A 24,571-nucleotide genomic window follows, 5' to 3' on the forward strand; every position below is an offset into this window, starting at 1 on the left:
TATAACCCGTCACTTCTAACACATTTAAATAATATTTAGGGAACTCTTCATTACTTTTGCCTGTAGTTTTTTACTATTATCTTGCCACAGCTTTCCATCCTCTATTTTGAAATGGAACAATTTCAGTTTCTCTGTCCAATTCAGTAGTATTATTTTGATTTCCTGAGCCCAGCTCTTCAACATAAAATGTTCCAGAATTCTGCCATTCAACTGAAGATTGTCCTTTTAGTTTAGGGATGTAACCTTCAAGTTTCCATTTCATCTGCAAGGTGCAAGTCATTGATGTCACTGACAGTTCAACAGAAAGAAGACACAGTCAGTAACCTGCTCCTCAAAATTCTTCTCTCCTTCAACTTACATTCTTGAAAGCAGGGCAAAAAATTCCTTTCCAAAGTCTGTAGAAATTAAAAATAAAGCATGGAAAAATCTGCAATGCCATGAAGGTTTTTAAACCCTTCTTGGGCTTCACTTCCTTGGAGGTTTTTTTTTGGAGTGAGCGGGGCAAGTGTCTTAGTTAAGTGAAATTTTTCAAGTAAAAACAAAAAAAAATAATTTCAGGCTACTCAAGATTTTGTGCTTGAACTACCCAGTCAGCTGAGAATTTTCAGAGGAAAATACCTAATTGAAAATAAACCCTTACAGATACTAAAAAGTGTAAATATTAAACATTTTATTGAAAGGTTATACTGAAAGTTCACGTCCACAATAATTACAAGTCTACACCTTTTTAGTGTTCTTGGACATAAAAAAATTTACGATCCAAATGACTTAAAAAATCTAAGCACTAGTGGAAAACAAGAAAGTGAAAGTCAGCAAGTCTCACAAGAAACCAAAAGTTCCAAACAGCTGAAAGGAACTGTAACATTCAGACACCATCTAAGACAGTATTTCTAATAATTTCATTCACCAAAAGGAAAAACCTAAATGAGCTGAAATTTACTTCATTATTCTTATTCTAAAAAGTGCCCTCAATTTCAGTCAGCACTGAGTGAGCAAGATTCATTTTATTAGGAGGAGAAAGTAGGCTGCACTCAATGTATGCATATGTGGGGTTTTTAAGGCTTTTTTTTTTTTTTTTTTTTTTTGAGGGGAGGAAGTGTTTGCAAGTAAGGGGATTGAGATAGGATAAAACAGATTATTAAACTACCTTTAGTTTAGAAAGAAGTACCTGCTGTAGTGGTTTAAACTTCTAAGTGATCCTTGACGTAGGCTTGGAAAAACAAGTATTTTTACTTGTTTATATTTACTTGTTTATTTTGTATAGGAGAAAATTTCCTTTTGATAGTGACAAGCAACACCTCCTCTTTGTAAGGAAATCAAAATCATATAACAGAAGAGATGGGGCCACTTCAGGCCACTGCCCAATTCTATTCAAACCCTCAGAGAACTTCAACACTTAAGAGCCTCTCAGACTAAACTATACATTATGACAGATCCCTGCTCAAGAGCTAGGTAACTCACTGGCTAAAGGATACATCCCAGCCATACAGGTGGCCAGGAATCAAGAGAAGTTGTCTTTGTGAATGTTGGTACCTCTTAGACTGAAGCATCCTGCTATTACATAATCACTGCTATCACTCCTTTCACAGAATACATGACATCAAGAACATGAACTTGAAACTGAAGAACTTTTTTCAGCACTGAACTATTTTCTTATCAGTTATAGAGCAAAGAAATGGCTCAGAAAGTGCATACTGTATGACAGAATCCAAGGAATACTCTTGTGATTAATTTAATCTTCTTTTACCATAAGTTTGTTTTACTCCTGATTCAGTACTATCTTGAAAATTCATATGCATAATGCCTAGAAGGTTCCAGGTCTTTACCAGAATATGAAACTTTCCCTCCAAGAAAACCCCAATAATAGAGCTTACTTTAATAAGAAAATATTTTCTCTTCTTCCCACAGTATTTTCTGCAGTTTCTGAGAAAATGAGGCAATCATTACATCCAGAGACATATTAACATTTAATGAGACATGAAGTGGAAAAACTGCATTTGCAATTTCATTTACTAGTAGAAGAATCAAGGAGTGAGTAACTTATATTTGTGAGAAAAAGCTGCAGTAAATTCACTGGACATTAAATGTGAAATCTCCCACATAACCACAGACAGTAGTAATGAAAGAAGGCATTCAAGAAATATGTGGCAGTTCCCCTGTATTTGGGGTATGTTACACCTCCAGCAGCAGTTTTGTGTTCAGTTCCAGGCATCAAACTTTCAGACATGTGAACAAACTGATGATGGTTTGAAACAGAGTAATTACAATGTTTAGACATTTAAAAAAAAAAAAACACACTCTGCAAGAAAAGATTGAACAAATTAGGTCTGCTCAGTGTAAAGAGAAGGTAACTACAGTGAGAGATATGGTAACAGTCCCCAACATGTTAAATGCCACTTCAAAGAAGGACAAAGTCTATAAAGAACCAAAGAGGAGCTAATGAGTTTAAATTTTAACAAGGAATATTCAGGTTACATTGTAGGAAAGCTGCCAATAAACTACCCAAGAAGTTCCAGAACTTGTTTTATTCTACAGAAAAATATAGACACAGTTTCAGAACTTCATGATCAAAATTTAGGCGTGTGTTTTGATGATTTTTTCCTCCACCATCACCTTCCCCTTTGTCCTGTGCTCATATAAAATTAATTCTAAAAATAAAGTTCAGAAAAAAAAGGATTATCATGTTTGATCAGCCTAGGTTCAGAAACAGAATAACCATGTTTAACACAAGAAACATGAAGCACAAAGGAACAAAGCCTTTCAACACTGTTTGCTGCTTCCTACTCCACCTTTTACAATGGCAGCAGATGAGCAGTTGACAGCAAAAGCCAACCTCCACCACAAAGCAAAACAATTCATTCACCTGCAGTATGCAAACTAATAACTAAAATTAAACTGACAGATCACAAAATTTCAGACATTAAATGCCAACATCCTACTGACATAATGAGAACAACTAATTAATTACAGATTTTGTAGTCTAGGAAGGAGTAATTGAGTTCTCACACCTTAAAGCACTATCTACCTCCAAGAGAAGAAGGAAAACTCCTGTTTCTGCTCCACTGACTCTCAAGATTCTGAGAGAATACAGGACTCAATAGTGTTGCTTTCCCAGCTACCAGGTACATACAAAAAAACAGTGCTGCTGTCCTTGCCTTGCTAGCATTTCCAGTATTCTCCCTACTAGTTTCAAATAAATGTCATTTATATTGTAGACCCTTAAATTTCATTGCTAGATTAGTCTAATAGCCACATTCTTTCCTGTAAGGAAATGTAGTTGCTACAGTAAAACTATTTTTTCTATTCCATAGGCCATGATGCTGTGGGAGGCATTACAAAGTAAAATCTGGACATTCAAATATCCACATGAAAAGAGAAGTACAACCAAGGCATAGTATTAGTTACACAATGACATTAATCTTAAATTTTGAAAAACTAATGCTCCTTTTAAACCAAATCAAGTAATACAACTACAGGATCATAGTCAGAGTTAAAATTCAAATAAACTGCCAGAACTAATAGTCCAGTTCTTCAAGGCACTTGGTAGGTATAAGCATTGCTCTCTGAAACAGGGTGTGAAAAATATTAACTACATCATGGAATTCAAAAGCAATCCTACCAAGCAACTAAGATAGAGCAATATAACAAATTCTGGACAGGTTAGGTAAATCAATTTTAAAAAGTATCTTTGAAATGGCACTGTGTCTGAGGAAACTGGAATTGGTAACAATTGCTCATGATTTAATAACTGATATGACATACATCCTCAGGAAGATTTTTCCAAAACCACAAAATGTTCCAAAGAGAAAATATGCACACAAGATTCAGATGCCATGTATTTTTTTTTAAGAGACAGTAAAAGGTAAAATGAATTGTGAGCCAAAGTTAACTTTCTATCTTCAGTTTTATTTATCAAACTGAAAAATCTCTCCAACTTTCTCTTTTCCTGTATAAGACCAAAACTATGAGATGTTCTGTTTGTATTACAATTATACTAATTCAATGCAGGTCACTTGCATTTTACTGAATCCAGATGACATTAGCAAGCTAAACACAGGCCAATTGCCTTTTTTTTTTTTTTTTTTAAGCAGGGGGAGGGGGGCTGAATGCCGCTGGGTAGGTCATACAGTGGCTACAGAACACAATTGCTTGAATTACATTTCAACTAACATCAAACACAAAACTGAAGTTAAAAACTACCATTTTTTTTCTGCATGCCTTCTAGATTTCTCATATTGAAATGCAGTAATTTAAAAGTCACCTTTTTCCACCCTGAGGTGATAGATGCGAAGAGATTCAAAGTTTTTGTTGTTTCCTCTTTCTCTACTTAGTTTAAAAATACACATTTTTAATATTTTAAGTAGTACAAACAATTTAGTTTCCACTTTATTTTTAATATCCCCAGTGGCTAACTAAGCTTTTCAAGCCTGCTCATTTGAACATACCACAGTAAAAAAGAAAAACATAGCACCCTAGATTTAGTGAGCACTAAAAATAAGCCTCTTCTATTTCTGCAACAACATTTGTATTCTCAAATCAACCTGAACTGCCATGAAATTAGCCATACAATAACCTTTACTCATAATGCAGAGAAACTAATTCCAGAAGAGCAGGAAAACCCTCAAGCTTGTCTCGAAGAAAGAAATAAACAACATGTCTTTCTTAATGCCTTAGTTGTGATCAAGGGCTGATTCTCTTTTGACAAAAACACTAGCTATAAAACAGTAGTTAAGATCTATGCTATTAAATAAAACATCAGTTTAGACTTCATGCATCTGACTGCAAGTAAGTCAGTGATATTCTTTTTAATAATGTCTTTTTGGACTTGGCATCTTATTTTTTTTCCCCAGAAGTTATCCACCTCTCAAGAACTATTATCAATTGCAAAAATAAAATATAACCCATATTAAAAGTTGTAGCCTCATTACTTGTTTATTCTGTAACACTGAATTATGCAAGTCAGCCATTATTTGTATCATCTCTAGGTTTTGTATCCACCTCTAATTCCTCACAATGATCTGCTACACTTTGAGCAAATTTCACCCAACAGAAGAAACAGAAGCATATCATAGGAGATTAATTAAAATGCATTATGGTAATGACATCCAATGCTAATTAAATGTGCACTAGACTTAGTAATCCTCAAAATACTGCACACTCTACAGGAATTGCACACCCTGCAGGACGTCATGTAGATAAACAGCTTAGTTGCATGTACATGGTATCACTCTACAGGATATCGAGGATATAGAAGAGAAAAAATCTTCATAATTAAAGAAAAAAAACCTGTATCATAAGGTATTTTGGAGGCCAGAAAGACATACAGACACAGAGAAAAGATCCACAATAACATGAACTGGCCTTGCATCTATTTTCCTTTGCTTAAAGGAAATTATAAACAAACCTGAAAAGATGAAAAAATAGCAAGCATCTAGAGTCAAAACTCCCACATTATTTAGCCTGAAATATTTTTTAAAATTCTGTAAGTGTTTGGGTTGTGTCACACTTACTAATCATATTTACTACACTTTTGACAGAATCTGGTTTGATCTACTGCATTTTGCTCCATTTGAAGACATGTATTATAGCTTTTCTACAATTACTGACACTGCAGAGGAAAAAAAAAAAAAAAGTAAAGCCCTGTTACTATAGGTACACACAGAAGTAACATTCCTTTACAAACTGTTTAGGGAACAAAAATTTATAGTCTATATTGCTGAAAAAATTACAGTTTAGCAATGTGGCTGTTGCAATCACTCAAGTATGCAAACAATATAGCAACAGTTGAAGTATTGACTAGAAATGGTGATATTGTATAAATGGGCCATATCATACCCTTAATTCCTAACAGCTTGTCTCCAGTTTATACAAAATACCTCAAGGCAGACAGGGGAAAGGATTTCTGAATGCAAAGGTTCTTCAAGACACGGCAGCAATATACAGTTACATGTAAATGGCCTTTCCTCTCTCCTCAAATGATATGTTGGCAATCATACTCCTGGCTCCTCCAGCAATATAACTATTTACTGAGTAAACTGCACAGTTCACATGGAGCATCCCAAAAAGCATCTTCAAGGCTCATCTTACTTGAACAGCCTTTGAACAGCAGGATACTTTACAACATATACATGGAACTACCAAGTGATGGCTTTGCAGATCTGAGAAAGGTACACTTTGAAAATGGTGAAGAATTGCATATCTCTCTCTCTTACTCTAATTGTATGTATTCATAAACTCAAACAGCTCCACAGAAATTCCTCTATCCAGCCTAAGAAAGCTCTTAAGGCAGAGACAATAGAAGCAAGAAATATTCCTAAGCAAGTAGAAAAATAAAGCATGAATGACATCTATGTTAACTGAGGGACACATGCAATTTGAAGATTATCAACTGGTAGATTCCCAGCATAAGAATATAATAACCTAATCCCTATAAAAGTCTGCACAAAGTCACAAAGTTAATAAAATTCCTCCATTCCTCCTCAGATCCAAGGTCAACAATAACAAAGACTCTGTCAAAAGGTGCAGGTTGAGGGAAATTACTACAGATTCAAGAATTTCTGAGGGACACCACAGTCACAGAATGGCTGATATAGGAAGGGACTTTTGGAGGTCATCTTAATCAATCCTCCTGACCAAGCAGGACCACTCAGAGGAAGATGCCAAGGACTATGTTCAGATGGCTTTCGAATATCTCAAGTATGCTCCAGAACACTTCCTAGATGAACAGGGTTCCTAGCACTCAAATAGAGCAGCACTGAGTAAAAAGTTCCTCATGGAAGCCAAAACATGGAGAAGTAATGCAAGTGATAAAAGTCCTAAAGAAAAAGCTAGACATGAAATAGGAAGAAGCATTATTTCCTGTGGATTTCCAAGGCAAAAAGACCTCCTTTGGAAGTCCCCTACCTCAAAAGGTAAGACTTGAAGCATTGTTCCAGACCCATGTTTTCTGAAAAGTGTAAGAAACTATTCCTGACAAATATTACACTATTGAGCTTAGGGAACAAAGACCTTCACAGGGACTTGAACTTCACTTGACTTCTTTCTTTCTCAGAAGACTGATCCACACCTGGGAAAAAGCAATCCCTCTCAATATCATTCCTCTTGGTCATCTGTACATACAGTGCCCTCAGCCCACAGAAGAGCTTTTATGTATGAAGTCTCTGATGTGAATGATGAGAGGTAGATGTCCTCACTATGTCAGAACAGGACAAAGACTAAAGCTACACCCGGCACTGGGAGTCTCAGACAGATTCTCAAAGTCAGCTAGGAGCTAGCACAGGGTGAATGCAAATTCCAGACATACAGTCCATTCATGCAGGTCAAAGCAATATGCTAATATGAAACAGGGCCACCACACAACTTTGCATTACCAGTGCTATGTATTTCAGGAATATTCTTTCCTCTATCACTGCATTTTGAGCTTATGTCTTGTCTCTGCAACCCTACATATTTAGCCAAACACGACTGCATAGAGCACCAAAACCTATTTCAAATTAGAAATGAGAGCCACTGATCTGCAAGAGAACAAAGCTGGAAAGCTGCTGAAGACTGTTGGCTCAAATTTCAGGTAGAGAAAGGTTGGGCATGCTGACTGAAGACACAGCACTCAAACTGAAAGCACCAAATGCAAGTCAAAAACCAAAGGTTTCCCTAGAACAGAGAGCAATACCAAGAGCACAGAGGGTGGCATCTTAATCATTCTTCCTTCAGGTTCTCTTGTCTACTTACAAGGAACTATGTGGGGTGATGCACTGAAACAATTGCTCGAAAGCAGCACAGCACAGTCCAAAGAGCCTTTCCTGTGGCAGAGCCTCAAGCACTGCATAACCAAGACCACCAAGTCCCATGCCTAGTGAATCATCTTCTTTGTCCATAAATGGATATGCCCACTGGAGAAGGAAATTAGCCTTCCTAAGTTGAAGGGAGCATAAAACATAACTAGCAATGGCATATAGATGATTAAACAAGCTATCCAACCAGGATAAAGAGTGCTCACTTGAAAAATTATTCACTGATTTAAGCAAGCTTTTATTTTAAGCAGTAGGAAACTCCACAGTCAAGCCTAAATCAGCTGATACATAAAAAGAAAGGGAGATGTGAGATTGTTCCACTTTTCATTCACACAGAAAAATAAAGAGAAGGCACATGAACACATCTGTTACAAACTGCTGGGCTGTAATGCCCATGTCAGACTGACACAGGTAATGATTTAGAAGACAACCATGTAAAGAGAAAAGTTGATTGCTTGAGCTGAAATTCAAGCACATATAAAACTAAGTTAATCTTAAAAACAGCAGCAGATAAAATAAATTCAGGATAGATTCGTTCAGAGATTCAATGCCTGCAATTAAAATTTTCATTGAAAAATAGCCAATGATTAAAAGTTGTCATGTATGGAGTATGGCTAAATACAGGATGATTTACCAGATGCTCTGGCTAATTCCACTCCAAAGGACATATGTGACATCCAATGGACATTAAAAATGCATACAAAGACTCATTTTCTACACAGTAGTTAAGCATTATTTGGTCATCCTTTCCTAGCAGTAAAACTGAGTGTCTTGGTTTAATATCAGATGCAGCTTTAAGTTCACTGGAGCTCTTAGGAATAACATTTTGTGAAGGGCTATACAGAAACCAACAGTTTGCCCTCATAAGGTCACCAAGAAGACATCATGCAAGTTACTGAACAAACTGCCAAGTGCTATTAAAAAAGGAGACTAAAAAATAATTAAGCAAATACTCATTTTTTCCTGACTGAAAACATCTACTTGTAACAGGGATGCATTATTTGCACATATACAGAATGAAAAGCTCTGTGTTTGTGCCTGTGAATCTGCAGAGAGTTCTTTGAGAGATAAATCCATAAATATATATTCCTGCATATAAAAAAACAAGGTCTTTGTTTATAGATATTGAAATACATTTATAGATTTTATATATTCACATATATGCCTCTCGAAGAACTAACTCCATAGATTTTATTTTAAAAAGACCATTAACAATAAAAATTTGTTGTTTTCTTCACTTTGATTCAATGGAGGCAGGCTTCCACATGTCTGGAAGTAGCTTGTAACCATGGGTAAAAAAATACAAAGAATACAAAGCTCATTTTTGTCTGAAAATACTGAGGCTCTTTACCGTCTTCTAGATGCAAGTTTTTAAAACTTATTGCTCTGCCTCTGAACAAGATTTTCCTGTATTTCCCTAGCAAGGCTGTTTGTATTGGAGATGAAGCATAGCTCTAAGTTACATGAACACAAAGTACAGAAGGTAAGGAATAGTAAATTCTTAAAATATATCTGTTATGTGCATTAGCTACCCACATGCACACCCTGACCTCAAAGTCACGTTTCTTCTCTTTAAGAAGCTGGTGTGCAGAGACAACAAAATAGAAGTGAAACAACTATTACTGAAAAATCTGAAAGCAGAGGCTCCCCAGTGAAGGGACCATCACGGCTGGGCCCTCATCTTCTGTGTGAAACAGAACTCTAATCATCAAGGAGAGTTTGCCAAGCTTCACTCCTGTGACTTGACTTACCTTTTCTCTGCTGGCATGCTGGAGAGCTCCCCTATGGCTGGCCAAAGCTCCAGGAATAAGAAAGGAGGTAGAATAGATGAAAACTCATGTGGAAATTAAGGGGGGGGGGGGAAACAATATTCCTAAGTACATCTTGCCTGACCTAAACATCTCAGGCTAAGTTTCAAAACTTCAGCTTATGGTAGGGGACCAGCCAACCATTACCTCAGCTCTAAACAGGGCCATTTAAAACCTTCTACTTCTACAGCAGATCCCTTTATCTGCTTTTATTTATTAAAAAAAGCCAAGCATACATATTTAAACTATCTGAAACCAGTAGTCATCTTCATTTTTTTAGGGAATATTCAATAATTTCCTTAGGTAAATTATAAATACACTTAGTGATAAACTTAAGAAAAAAAACTAATCTAGCTAAATGCCTAAATTTGCCAGAGGTTCTGTAAAGAACATCATCCAAAGCCAACACCCTACGTTTGCATATCACCCTATCAGCATTAGGTTTCTCTGCCATTTGGACTTAACACCCTATACATAGAAATTACTCTCTCCATGAAAGAAAAGCAGTCTTTGGTTGAACATCATTGGAATGGTTATTTGAAACTGGTAATCACACAATTCTTTCAATTCTTATCATATTACCAGTATTTTATCAGAAACAGATGTTAGCAGCACAACTTAGTAGGAATTATTGAACAACTTTTCTTCCCATTTCATAACAAATTAGGCAATGCTTAGTTGATGCATCTGAAAAAAGTTACAGAATTGCAAGCCCTAAGGCACAGGGCTGGTGTCATAATTTAAACCATCACCAACTGAAATGCAAAAGGCATTAGAAACATAATGTTTTACTCTGTTAAACAAATTTCCCTTACAGATGAATTTGTTAATAAATTCTGAAGCCTCAATAGCAACCAAAAGTTCCCATTTCAACGTCAAAAGTTTACTAGAATTCTTACAAACATACTACTAAAATTCCCCAGATGTTTATAAATAAGTAGTAAAATACAAATAAATAATTAAATAGATTTTTTAAATTAAAGCCCATCTTGGCCATAACAATCATGAAATTATGATAGAGTTTTTGATTCCTATCATGAAAGCAAAACAAAGCCAGAGAAGAGATAATGCAGAAGTGAAATCATCCCATGTGTGCACTACAGTAGTGGAGCCTAGATAACAATTCTCAAATTTAAACCAAAAGCAAGATATTTTCAGTGCCTGTTTTTAGCTCCAGATCTGATGTCTTGGATTCTAGTAATTCAGTTTACTGTCTTTAAAGTCACTATGAGAGGCTATTTTTATAAATATAACTGTCAAAGGAAACCAATAAAGGTGGAGATTTTGTCAACTACTGACATTCTGGAGTGTGAATATTATTTATTTCAGCAACATACATCAAGAGCATCTTTTGATCAAAGTTTTGTTACAAAAGGCAAAAAAAACTTCCTGTGCAAATGCCAGATTTTGCACTCTCCCTCTACTCACCATGTGTCTTTTGATAATTGTCATTAATTAAACATGTGACAAATGTCATGATGATGTTCAGGATAAGCCTTCTTTTTATGCAAACATTAAAGGTTAATTTTATGGGGAAAAAGTTCTCATCAGGTGTGAAAGAAAATTCAGCCAACCATGTTTTTATTTTCAGAATACAGATAATGAATTAAGGTAACATCCTAACTAGACTATTAAAAAGCATTAGGAAAAGAACATGCTCAGTGCATGAAACAATACCTGGAAGATATATGACTTAATGGCTTATGAAAATGAACATTATACCCTCTGAGTTCTCCTATATGTACTAAGGGGTCAAGAACAAACTCTAATATTATGGGCATATTAGTCTAGTTGATTTTTATCAAAGCTCTTTCCAGACAACGCTAAAGCACCTTTAGGAATCATAATGCTAGATCAGAAACACTGCAAAAGAATGCACCATTCTCCTGCAGTAAGTTAATTTTTAAAAAAATTTAATAGGCTAAATTTTGCATCAGCTAATTTAAAGCTGAACTGAATCTTAGTCTAACCTGAACATGTACAAAATCAAGAAGTCAGCAGTGGAAATCCTGTAGCATATGCTTTAGCCACTTGGTGAAATGCACTTTTGTGTCCACACTCAGTCCAGGCACTGTGAATGAATTCCATATTAAAGGTTATAACTACAGCCTGAAACAGAAGGCATCATTTGCACAGAGAGAGGCAAACATGGAAACAAGCTCAGAGGCCAGCTACATTACTTTGGGTACAGAGGAACATCAGGGCAGAGCACTGCTCCTGAGCTGGAGCCACATCACATCCTGCCCTTGGACAGCACGGCTGTGAGGGAGCACACACCAACTTTCCAACACTCATCCAGACAGACAGACAGACATCTCCTCTGGCTTTTAGCCTGTCCTACTATTCACCCAGGCCTACAGCAGTAACACCTTTCTTTAGCACCATCAGCTTACCATGGTATTTCCACTCTAGAAAGAGCCTTCCAGCTACTGCATGCTCCTCATATTTTCACACCAAGCAAGTGACAATGCAACCAGCTGCTCCTCAGTCACGATTTATACATGACAATTCACACGACTGCTAGATGGATCAAGTTCTAAGAAACTTTGTGCCAATTTCTCTAAATAATTTTTCTGACTGTTTAACAACAGCATGTTTTACAAATGAGGAACTTGCATATGCTCATTTTCACCATCAAGAATGCTAGCCACTTCTAAATATCAAAAAACACAGCTTACATAAATTAGTCATATTATTCAGAGAAACAAACAAAAAGCAAGACATTTATGGTATACACAGTTGCTCCAGAGAAACTCCTGGAAAAAACTGAAAGGGGGATTGTGTCTGGATATACCTGCCAAGTGTAGACAGTGTAACCTCTGTCCTAAGGTTAGGGTTCATGATTATTACATTTCTTAAGGAAATACCACTTGAAACAGATTACTGTTTCAACATGTGCATGTCCGTTTGCCAATATATCTTGTGCTGGCTGATGCTACCTGATTTCATAGTGTGAAAAGCTGTCAAAGCACCAAGACACTGGGAAGGTCAGCACCACAAGTACCCAGGAACTCCATGAGAGGTACTCTCTTTTCTGGGAACAGATTACTTCATTATCTTGCAAAATTATTCTAAATTTCTGGGGGAGAATGGAAAATGCAAAACACCTTAAACTGCTCAGACTGTCCAGCGTTCCTGCAACTAACACTGTAAATTTGATTTGCTCCAAGGAACACCAACATTTTCCTTTTCTTAATATTCGATGGTATAGCATAGAGCTCAGGAATATACATGGCAGAGGGGGCTTCTGTCAGTAAAGTAGCATTTTTCAGGCAGGTAGGTAATGATAAGCAATATTTGCAAGAATTATGTCCATGTTTGTGCTTCTGAAACACAAACTGATAATGTCTTAGGATTTGTGGCGTTTGGAACACCACATATGTAATTTTCATAATGTGAATTCTCAGACACGGTAAAGCAGCACGGAGGAAAGTAGAATCTGGAGATAACACTCAGGTTGCCTGTATTTGTTTCCAAATGGAATGCAAATATTGACAATTTACATCTGGAAGAAAACCCTGGATGCATACAGCTTTAAAAGCAGACAGATTTTGTTACCAAAAAACTATTAATTTTTACTCTACTTTTCTGCAGGTAGTTATTATAGCTTTCAAACACACTTTTTGAAATAAAGTATCAAAAATACTTCCTGTATCTCAATGCATTTTAATAGCAGCAGAACAACACAAACTGGTATTATTACAGAAAATTCTAACTAAAAAAATAAATCACAAATTGTACACCCAAACCATTTGAGTAAGTTTGCAAAGTACTGACTGTGTGTTCAAGCTTTGTCTAAGTATTTAGTTAGTAAAATCAAAGGCTGAGCCAGGCTGATTTCATTCTTCTCTAAACCAGGGTGGTCTACGGGCAATTTTTGATACCACTGGTGTTGCCAGGGAAACAAAATGAAAACAGGTGCCATCAAATACAAATTAAAGATTTAGCTCTATTTTAAACTACCTTAAAACAAAGTTTCCATAAACTTAACTGATACTACTACAAATTTGACAATACTTTATAACAAGAAAAGGATTATAAGTTGTCTTTAGACCATCAAGTTTTAACTGAAGCAAATTTAGACTGATTGGCAACCCTTCCTTTTAAATAAATAAATTTCTTCATTAAATATGCATCATCCTCTTTAAAAATTACCTAGTGTACATTTTAAGGCAATATAATACCATGACAGAAACAGGGTACATGTAGTAATAACCTTTCCTCATTCCAAATTTTATTCTTCTCCCAGTCTAAGCTTTTTTTTTTTTTTTACATTCTTTACAAAGTAAACAACCAGTATATGCTCAAAGCACATATCTTCTAGTAAGTAGCAATAAAAGCTTAATATTTTCCTCCTAATTACATTGTGGTTTTCTCCCACATATTTAAAAATCAAGTACCACTTTAACTAAAATCCAAGCTAATACATTTCTGCTTTTAAAACTTGTAATAATGGGTTAAGAACCTGGCAATACAGCAGTCAAGTCTCTAATGCACTTCCTCCAGGTCAACTAGCTATACTGACAGAAAACATATATAAGAAAAATATTAATATACTATTCATTTCAATAAATAAACATTAATTCAAGTTTCCAACAATGTCTTAAAATTGTTTACCAAGATCTTTTTTGGCTTAAAGACATTAGTTGTATACAAAAATTCAAACAGACATATCAATTAAAAGCAATATGCAGATTCCCTCCTCTTTAATGAAGCCAACTGCAGACTCTGAATCAAAATTAACCTCATATATCTAGTGCTAATCCTGAAACTTGTAAGATAATAGAAATAAAAAGAAATTTAAGTATATTTGTAACTAGTACATATCATTCTTCACTTAAAAGTGGCATACTTGACAATATCCTGCAAGGTATTACAGAATTGCTAATAACATTAATTCTCCTAAATCTGTGCATAAGCACCTTGCTGAATTGTTTACCACATCCATAGTGCAGGTTAAATCAAAACTGAATAAATTGAACATACAGTGACATGTATAAATGACAGAAAGTTGTTTTCTTTAAAATAATAATGGCTGTAAAACTCATTAATAAAAAAGTCTTATGTTAAAATTGTCATTTTAGATCTAATCTTGATGATTTACTACAAATTGCCTATTTCAAGTAAAATTTTCTTGAGATCTTCAAGTTGCAAAATAACTTTGCTTTGCACTCTGATCTATGCTTACAGTATAACTAACATCACAAATGGGCTAATCTATAGCAACTCAAAACTTCAGAATAAGCTTTTTGGTGAAAGGTTGTTTGCTTTTAACATTAGCCCAGGAGAAAGCAGCCACATCAGCCATGGTAGACACTGCTAACCTGTGCCATACTAGGTCTGCTGAACACATTCCAGGCTTCACCCTCATTAACAGTTCTATTAAATAATCTTCAACAATGCTTACAGGCATGGGGCTTGAGCCAGTGCTCACTCAAGTCATCAAGAATATTTCCATTTACTTCATGACTTCATTCAACCTCTGTTTTACTGCTCCAACACCTTTGAAAAATTATTTTCCCAGGTCCAACATTTATCACTGAAGCATCTTAACAATAAATAGGTAACATCATGGTATGGGTTCTTTTTTCAGATTAGCACTTCTAAGAATCCGAATCACTCACAGAAAATGCACAGCACTACATGAAACTAACCAAGATCAAACTCCCTTTGCAGTTATTTTAGTTAAAGTTTCAAGTTAATTCACTTTTGTGTAATTATGAAATTACTGTTCTGATCCTCCACTTACTTGGAAAGTGATTAATCAAAGTCAGAGAAAACCAACCATCAACTGAAGCACGTCTCAAATTTCCTATGCAGGGGTAAGTCTGAAAAGATGCACTAGTTCAATTTTAATTAAATCCTCATTTAGAAGCATGCAATAAATGTTTTCCATTTAATTCAAATTAAACTCCAGTTCCAGTACAAATTTGAAATATTCTCTGCTTCTGCTACTTTATTACACATGACAGTTTAACATTTCCTTTTTGCACACACGTGCACCAGCAAACCCGACATAATTTAAAAATGTAAAGAATTTATGCATTTAACAGCAATAAACATTTATTCTACTTCCAAAACTTCTAGTGCCATAAAGAAAATTCTAGTGATATGGAGTAACAATGCATTCTCTAGGCCAGTCAAACATGTATGCTAGATTCTCTAACTGTCCTATAATCTTTAACTGCACTTTATTTATATTCCAACAGTTATGTCACATGAACTTTCAAGCCACCTCTTCATTGAAAAGAAATTATAGCGAGATGCAAGAAAAAAGGAGGGTAAATTTAAAAAGCAATACCTACAGGAAGACAACAATTACATGCATAAGATTTTAGACTTTTTCAAAAGCTTTCATGTGAACAGGAATAGGATTCTGTCATCCTCCAATTCAATCACTCAACACATCTCAAGTAGCCTAGTGTTTTTACAGCAAATCAATGCTAATGTCATATCATTAAAGAGTTCAATAAACCAGAGAGATCTGTCAATTCTTTGTTTAGGAAGCCATATGGCAAAACCTCTTTGAAAAGTTCCTTGGGCTATTAGGGAAAAACTTTATTGTCTTTGAAGTTTTGCCAGAGAACAAATGGTATTTTTTCTATCTTTCTTTCACAGTAGTAATACAAATCTCTCTTTTCACATAAAATGGACTGATGTTAAACATTATCCCTTTGCATAGCAAGCTGTCCAGTCTTGGAAACTGGATGCTGCCATGCTGGCACATCATTCTCTAGGAGGCTCAACACATGTCACTGAGTCCAGTAAAGTCAAGCAAGGAACTATTGATTGCAACTTAAGAAAATAAATAAAATATCACATGTTATATTTCATATGTTTTGCAGGCAGATACCTCTAAACTTGTCTTCAGTGTCTAAGGACAACTCACATATCTTTTCTTTTTAGTCCATTTATATATTTTGACTAAGCCATGCCATAGGAATTTTCATTAAAATTCTATGTTAGGCACACTGAAAAATTGAAAGAAATTATATTTCTGTATCACAAGAAACTAGACTATACCCTTAGAGCAATTTCCTGGGTTGACTTCCTCACTCGTGAGAATTTTTCCCCTTCACATCTACAGCAAGTCCACAGGAAGGCTGATCACAAACAAATAAGTAAATTAAATCCTTTTGAAATTCACTGCCTGCATTAATCCTGCAGGCATTGCATATTAAAAAAGAAGTTATGTTCAAAGGGTACTGTGTCTGTATTTATGACTAGCATTTCCACAAAGAATATGAGCTTAAGAAAAAAAGCACTTGAAATCACTTTACATATATAAGTGAACACCAAACACATTTTAACTAAAATCATAGATCTTAGCCTTACATTTGGAGAACCATACACACTCTGAAATGAAAAAGAATTTTAAAAATCTACAGAGCAGGATCTCTGCACCAGTATGAGAAGTGTGCCCAAATGTCACAAGTGAAACTTTGACAGAATATTATTTTTCTGCAGGACCACAATTTGCCCTTTTTTTAGTTTTCAATTCACTGCTAAAACTAACTCAATCACAATGAAAAGTAATGTCTAGCTGACAGTTATCAAGTACTTAAAACCTCTCTTTTTATCTCGAAAAAATGCCATTACTGTAGTAGTTAATAGTTGCCTTAATTGTATTCCAGAAAATTTAGCAATATATCTCCTCACATTAAGGTACATATAACAACCTATAGAAAAGATGCTTTCATATACCCATTAAAGAACAACAGCTGAGGAAATAGGCTATCAAGTCAAATTGTTGTTACAACTACAGCAATTCTCCTGCTGATCAGTAGATCTATTATCTAGATATTAAGATTCTATCAAACTCTATGCACATATTTCATTTAGGTAGGACCTCAGGTATTTGCTCACAAGAAATGAAACATGCACAGATATGCAAGTTCAAACGATCACTCATTTTAATTTGCCCAATATTTATCACGTTATTCCAGAAGTTTTGTTGAAAGGAGTCAAATCATGAACAGAGTGTTAGATCCTGGTCTGCACCTCAGCAATTACTTACCACACCATAAGCAGTTCAGGTAAAGAGGTCTGTTCACACACTATAACAACTGATCATTCATTTAAAATAAATAAGTAAATCTATTTATTTTGACAAGTAAAATCTCGAATGAAAAAGCATTTAGCACCTTTTTTTTTTTAATGTATTGCCTCATCTGTTTTAGTTTTCGATTCATACAGCAATCCTCACGTGGCAATTACTCACATTTTGATAAAACAGGTGGACAAGTTGTTTACTAATTTGAATTAGCAGCATATCTAATTAAAAAGTAAAGTTTCCCTTTGTTAAGAACCCTTAAGTAAGTAAGTCATACTTCTAAGAGTCCATTCCTGAAAAGTTGTTGAACATAAAATGAAAACTACCAAAAATACAATACCCAGACCAGCACTGGTATTAGCAGAGTTGCAACTGGTCTGAACCAAATACTAAAGCATGCACTCACAGAAAAAACATTCCATATCCCATTAGAATATGGATTTGTATTTCTCATAGTGGTTTATGTAGAAAGCAATTCCATTGAGACTGATTTTTGTTCTTCCTCAGTCTGTACAGAGAACATACTTTATCTGTTGTTAGACAGTCTGGTCTTAACAGTGCTTATTTATTTTCTTTAATAAAGTTACAACACCCTATTCAAAACTTTGGCTATAAATAGTACCAGAGGCAAATATATTATGAATCAAAATCTGTCTTCAGCTGCATGGAAACTGAAGACCGTTGGCAGTTTCCCTCACGAAGTTCTGCTGTATCACAGCAATAGCATTTAAAGATGGAAGAAGAGAATGAGGTGGAGAAGGAGGAAGGTTTTGTGGGGGAACACTCAGACAGGAAAGGTCAAGAATCTTGTCTAACTTTATCAATATGCCCAGCCATAAAAAGCCTCAAGGGACAAGTGGAACAGCTACAAAATGTCAGTTTGTGAAGTAGGACAAACATTTTTAAGAGTCAACTTCAGAGAGCTCCGCAGTTTCCTTCTATAATTACTAAGTTTTAACGATAATAAATTTACAGGCAGCCTGCTGAAACTCCAATTTTACAGCTCCTTAACTCAACTTGGTTGATGCCCAAAAACAGATGACCCATTTCTTCTACCAGTTCCAGCCACACATTTTTGTCCCCACCTACTGGGAGCACTCTGTTAACAATATCATTGAAAACTACTTCTTATTATTTGGTTATTTTCCGATCCAGTTTATCATGTGACCACCTAAACGCTCATTGCAGCAGAAATGGGTGTTGAAAATGCACGGGAACAGGCAGGAATACCACTCCTCTGCACCCATCACCTGCATTTAGGTCTGTATAAAGCAAGCACAAAAATTCCATTTAAAGCCTAGAGAGGGCCAAAGGTCTCAAAACAGCTCTTTGAAAACTCTGCAACAGAACACATGCTTCTCCAACTTCCCTGCTGTAACAGCCATATCACATCAGTCTTAGGTCCCCACTGCAAACACGTCACTTGCACCTTAAAACATTACAGCTCACTGTCATTTTTCCACAAGATTGTGAAGAGTGGTAAAATAATGAACAGTAATATACAATCAAATATCCATATTTTAAACTCTTTAAATATTAGCTCACTCTATCTTGACACAGCAGGCAAGAAGACCTCAAGTTACAAATTAACAGTGTCTCATAGGAAGTTCTTAAAAGGTAAAGGACTTTTAGAAGTTAATTCAAAGTCTTTTGTAAAGATAAGCAAAAGCACTACAATAAGAAAACCATATATTTTTACAAACCTAGTCTAATTTAAAAGCAGTAATGCTGAGATAAGATAGGTGAACTCTTAAAGAAAACAGCAACCAACGAGATAACACCACCTGTTGGAGAGAAGAAATACAAGAGTGACTATATAGAAAGAAATACTTCTTTTTCTTTTTTCCTCTCCTCAATTTCTAGCACAAAAGGCATACAGAAAAGTGTCTTCTCCATGGCTGAAAAACTGGTCCCAGTCAGACTGTCATGCTCCACATGACACCTCTTTTTTTCTAAGAGACCTACAGAGCAGTAATTCTCACTTCAGTCTCCAGTTTTAATGCAATATGTCAAGAATAAAAAACCGGGAAATTGTAGTTTGTTATAAGATACATCAGGAATAAAAGATTATTACAAACAGATTAGTCCAGGGTGGAAATGACACAGGCTAAGCAGGAGGCATGGATAATCTGGGTAACTGCCATGGAAAAATAAATATCATGATTGAACTTAAGGCAAATGGAAGCAGTTCAAATTGGCTTCCTCCGATTCACTGCAGAACATGTGATGCCCACATGTCCATTTCCAACAAACTTCAACATAAAGAAACAAAGACCAATACTATGAAGTGTTGAAAAACACATCTAGCACCAGCTTCTTCCATACCACAACAATGGGAATTATTGCAGCTGCCCGATAAGCATGAAAAAAAAGAGTTTGGGCTTTTTTTGTCTTCTTTTTTCCTTCTCTTTTGTAAAAGAGCTACCAGCAATTATTTGAAGCACACCAACCTGTCAGTAACCGTTGCCTTTGCAAAGAAGAGGAAATTTTATAAAACACACGTTGCCGTTCTCTAGTTGGTCTAAAAGGCTCAAAAGCAGTAATTTCCCTCAGCTCATTTCCTCTGTCCACTACATGCTCCTACAACATCTCTGGCCCAATTCTAGGAGGTTCCTAAAATGTTAACCTTTCAGAACATCAGTAGCTTTATCCAGCTCCATGCGAGGCCACAAAAATGTTAGTGTTTGTTTAACAGAAATGCCAGGAACTCCTGGCTATAGAGGGAATGTCTACAGCAGCAGCAGCCCACACTTCAATTGATCATAAAAATCTCAGCCTTGCAGGAATAACTGATCACATCATTGCATGAATACAAGGAAAAAGTTTAGTATGGGTAGCCTAGAGAAGGACCTCAAAAAGAGCCATGCTTAAGACAAGCTTTATGGCAAAGTGTTCTTAATCTACTTGTTATTAAAGCCGAATACCAGCAGCAGAAGGATCATATGAAAACTATGCAGCTTAAAGAATGTTCCACCAAAACAATTCTTATATGACAATTTGAGCACATGGCTTGATTAGCAAAGACAGAGGATATTTCACAAGATGTTACCAGTTTTTAGCAAAAAAGCAAAATCACAACTGTTACAGTAAAACAGTCCATTCTTCATGCTCTCGTTAATTATTAAAAATAGGGAATTTAGAAATAAGAATAGATATCACATGCAGAGGAGTGACAGAACAAAACAGTTAATGGTTTGAATTAAGTTTTGTCTGGGGTAGGACATAAATATTTTATCACTACAGGAAAGCATATATGCTGCAGTCAGTGGGTACATGGGAACTCAGCTGTTAAAAACATCACTGCATCTTCAGAGGAAGAGATTGAATCTTGATCTAGAACCACAGTGACGTCCCCTTTAATTATCTCCACTAAAAATTACTAACTGCTCATCACAGCAGAGCAATCAAAGGCAGATGCAGAAATTACTAGCCACATAAACCCTGGGTGCTGCACAATCTACTGCAATCAACAAGCTCTTAGCTCTGATAGATGGGTTAAATTATCTAGGTTTGAGTGATTTTTTAATCAGAAAATTCCTTGCTATTTCTAGTGGCTGTATCACCATGTTTTAGGGCAATCTTGAGGACATGTGTATTTTTCCCTCCTTTAAACTATTTAAAAATACTCCTTCTTTAAAAACAAACAAACAAACAAACAAAAAAACCCACCAGAAAATACAGAAGTTTCACTTTTCATCATTAGCAAAAGCAGAAAAGGACTCTGACATCAAATATGTGAGGCAGTCCATAATTCTTAGGTGAATAAAGCATTAAAACTACTGAGCTGGCAAATGCTCTTGACCTTTGAGCCTCAAACTAAGTGTGTCAACTACAGCTCCTGTTGAACTCAGGTCTGCAGCAGGAGCAAGTGAAATAGCATGGATGACACTTACAGCCAAATACACTATGACAGGAACACTTAACAAAAAAAAAACCTGTTTCCTCTTCCCACTCCCACCTGAAATTCCATTTTCTACCCCCCACTTTTTCTTTCCCAGATGAAACTAGTACAATTCTTTGGAGTAGTCAGAGTGTGGTTAAGCAGAGGAAGCTATGCTTGTTTGCATGGAATCTGCTATTTCCTCTCTGCCAAAACACTTGTTTAAAGAAGTCATGTAATATTTCTATTAAGCTGTAAATGCAGTTGACAAGGAAATGGCCTACTGGCAGTGCATTACCTTTGTGGCAGTGCCAACCAGCCTACAGCAAAATAGTGTGCATGGTAATTTCACTGTGCATTCCCAGGCAACAAAATTGTGCCTTACATAAATACCACAGAACTCCAGCAACATCTAGAAAAAGCAATGAAAATTTGCCCAAGCTTTCATGCTTGCCTGTATCAATTCTGTGTCATAACTCAAACAAAGCATCTACATATGGCCAGCAATCCTGTGAAGCTGTATCATATGACACCAGAAAAACTATTGCAACTTAAATCTGTGTATTTCTTGTTAACCACTGTAACAACTCACTAATAAAAATTAAGAAAAACTGGAGGTATCAAATATACAAAAGGGTACTAACTACATACAAGCCCTTAAAAACCATAACGTAATTTATTAACAAGAACACATGTTGTATGTAATCCAGAATTGTGTTAAATTACATTGGCCTTTGATAGCATTCACTTGATTGCAAGAATTAAACAGATCCACAAACAGTCAAACTCAGTGATCTTTGATTTATAAGCAGCTATTGTCATGCACATAAAAATCCTCTCTGATAATGTAATCCTCACCTTTCAACAGCTGGTGCAAGTACATACAGTAATGTTACTCAGATGTAATTAAGGCATTTTTGTTAGAAATATAACCAAAAATCCCAGCATGATCAAGTGTAGTTAGTTTGTCATCAATCATGTTTCAAAATATTGTTAGAGGCTATTTCATCTTAACTTAATTTCCCATCAAAATCCAGCTTCAGAGATACTTATTTTGTTCTCAGCTTTCACCTGAGCATTTTTATTTTGAATTGTAATTTTAAAATAGTTAATTACAAGGAAAACAAATATGGTGCATGAAAACAATAAACTCTGCTTCCAAAATGATGTAGTGTTTCTCAATGAAAACCACTCACTAGCTCTAACAGAAATTTCAGGAAACATCTCTCCTCCAAAGAGCACACACAACCAAAAATAAAGAACCCCACAAACAAAAATAGCACTAAATACACTTGAATTCAGATGTGCAACACCTTACAGTAATTGTATATGAACAGCTCCTTCTCTTTCTATAGTGATGGCTTCTTCATATTAAGATTCTGATGAGGCACCAGCAAAAGAAAACTGAATAAAATAATTTAGTATGTATGATAATTTTGCAGCAAGTGGCAAAGATTTTTATGGGGAAATGTATACTTTAAGCAATTGCTTAAATTGCTTAATTGCTTAAGCAAAAAGTGCCTTCTTCACTCAAAATGGGTTTTAAACAATTCAAGAATGGAGTGTTTATTGATGCTCAGTGCAATCAGCATAGCTATTCTATAGCTCATTACAAAAATAATAACAACCTGACTAACAGTGTCAAGCTATCCCAAGATAAACATTGTTCCACATTAACTTCTCTAAGTAATTCCTTTCTAATGGCTACTCTTCATAAAGTAACTAATTCCATCTAGATTTTATTTTGTAAAAAGTAAACTAATTCAGTAGGAATCCTTAGGAGTCATTAAAAAGCTGTCAGGTGTTACTACTAATAATAATATTGGCACTGCTCCCATAGGACCGTTCTGAATTCTTCTTTAGGTCACCTTTATTTCAAAACTGCCTTTCAAAAGCAAACAGATTCTTGGTGATGGAAGTCTCCAAGTGCAGGTATGGTATGGAACAGATTCTATATATTACCCCAAAGCCAATTAAGAGCTTCCTGCTGTGGTTCCCTCACAAGTGGAGATAAAGCCATTCTGAAACCTTACAGAAATATGTTAAAACTCAGACAAACTGGAGTCAAGAGGAAGCAATACAGAAATTAAAAATTGTTAGTATTAAAATCTCTATTCATAAGCATACAGCTTTATGGTTCCAGTATTAGGGGGTTTTGAATGTTTCATGGGTTTGAGGGTTGTTTTTTATTTAATACAACAAACAAAAAATGCCACCAACACACTTACCCTCATTGGGTGAATATCAGCATATGGAGGCTTTCCTTCAGCCATTTCTATTGAAGTTATACCAAGGGACCAGATGTCTGCCACACAGTTATAGCCAATCTCTTGTATGACTTCAGGAGCCATCCAAAATGGAGTTCCTATAACAGTATTACGTTTTGCCATTGTATCCTGTAATTATATTGTTTATGCAATTAAACCAGAGATGCTTATTTTCAGATTCATTTTCTATATTTAAAAGTTAAATTATCCATCCAAAGGTCAAATGGTAATGACTTCCAAATCAGACCAAATAGATTCATCCCATCAGCCTACAGTAGCCAAAGAGGTGACAATAATAATAAATCTCAAATGAAAATTTAAAAGTATCATCAGGTACTTGATACACTGAATTATAAAAACTAAATAGCCCTGCACTAAATTAAATAAACACTGTAATAAAGAATGTTAGTTCTGCCACTACCACTAGTGGCAGTGACACTGCTCAGACACAAAATTCAAGGCAGAAGACAAAGATGAAAGAACAAGGTTGAAAGCACTATAGCATTTTTAAATGATTTTTCCACAGTTACTTACTGTTAACTGGCCAGCCACACCAAAATCAGCTAATTTTGCATGTCCCTCAGTGTTCAGAAGGATATTTCCAGCTTTTATATCTCTATGTATTTTTCTCATAAAGTGCAAGTATTCAAGTCCTTTAAGAGTAGATTTCAAAATAGTTGCAATTTCATCCTCTGTTAGCTGCATGAAAACATAAAAACATTTTCAGGTATACACATAAGGTCCATATATCTGACTTACTTAAATTACCATCA

At 35.5% G+C, this 24,571-nt stretch overlaps 1 protein-coding gene across 1 annotated transcript in view; it reads right to left on the reverse strand.

Moving 5' to 3' along the window:
• STK3 (serine/threonine kinase 3) overlaps positions 1-24,571 on the reverse strand; it is a 124,929-nt gene that overhangs the window by 76,092 nt on the left and 24,266 nt on the right. The window contains exons 5-6 of the mRNA XM_079302479.1: positions 24,333-24,497; positions 23,760-23,927 (exon numbers count right to left, since the gene is read on the reverse strand). Coding sequence (XP_079158605.1) covers positions 23,760-23,927; positions 24,333-24,497 — 333 coding nt within the window. The remainder of the gene's footprint in view (positions 1-23,759; positions 23,928-24,332; positions 24,498-24,571) is intronic.

Source organism: Erithacus rubecula (assembly GCF_903797595.1).
Source record: "Erithacus rubecula genome assembly, chromosome: 3".
NCBI classification, from domain to species: Eukaryota; Metazoa; Chordata; class Aves; order Passeriformes; family Muscicapidae; genus Erithacus; species Erithacus rubecula.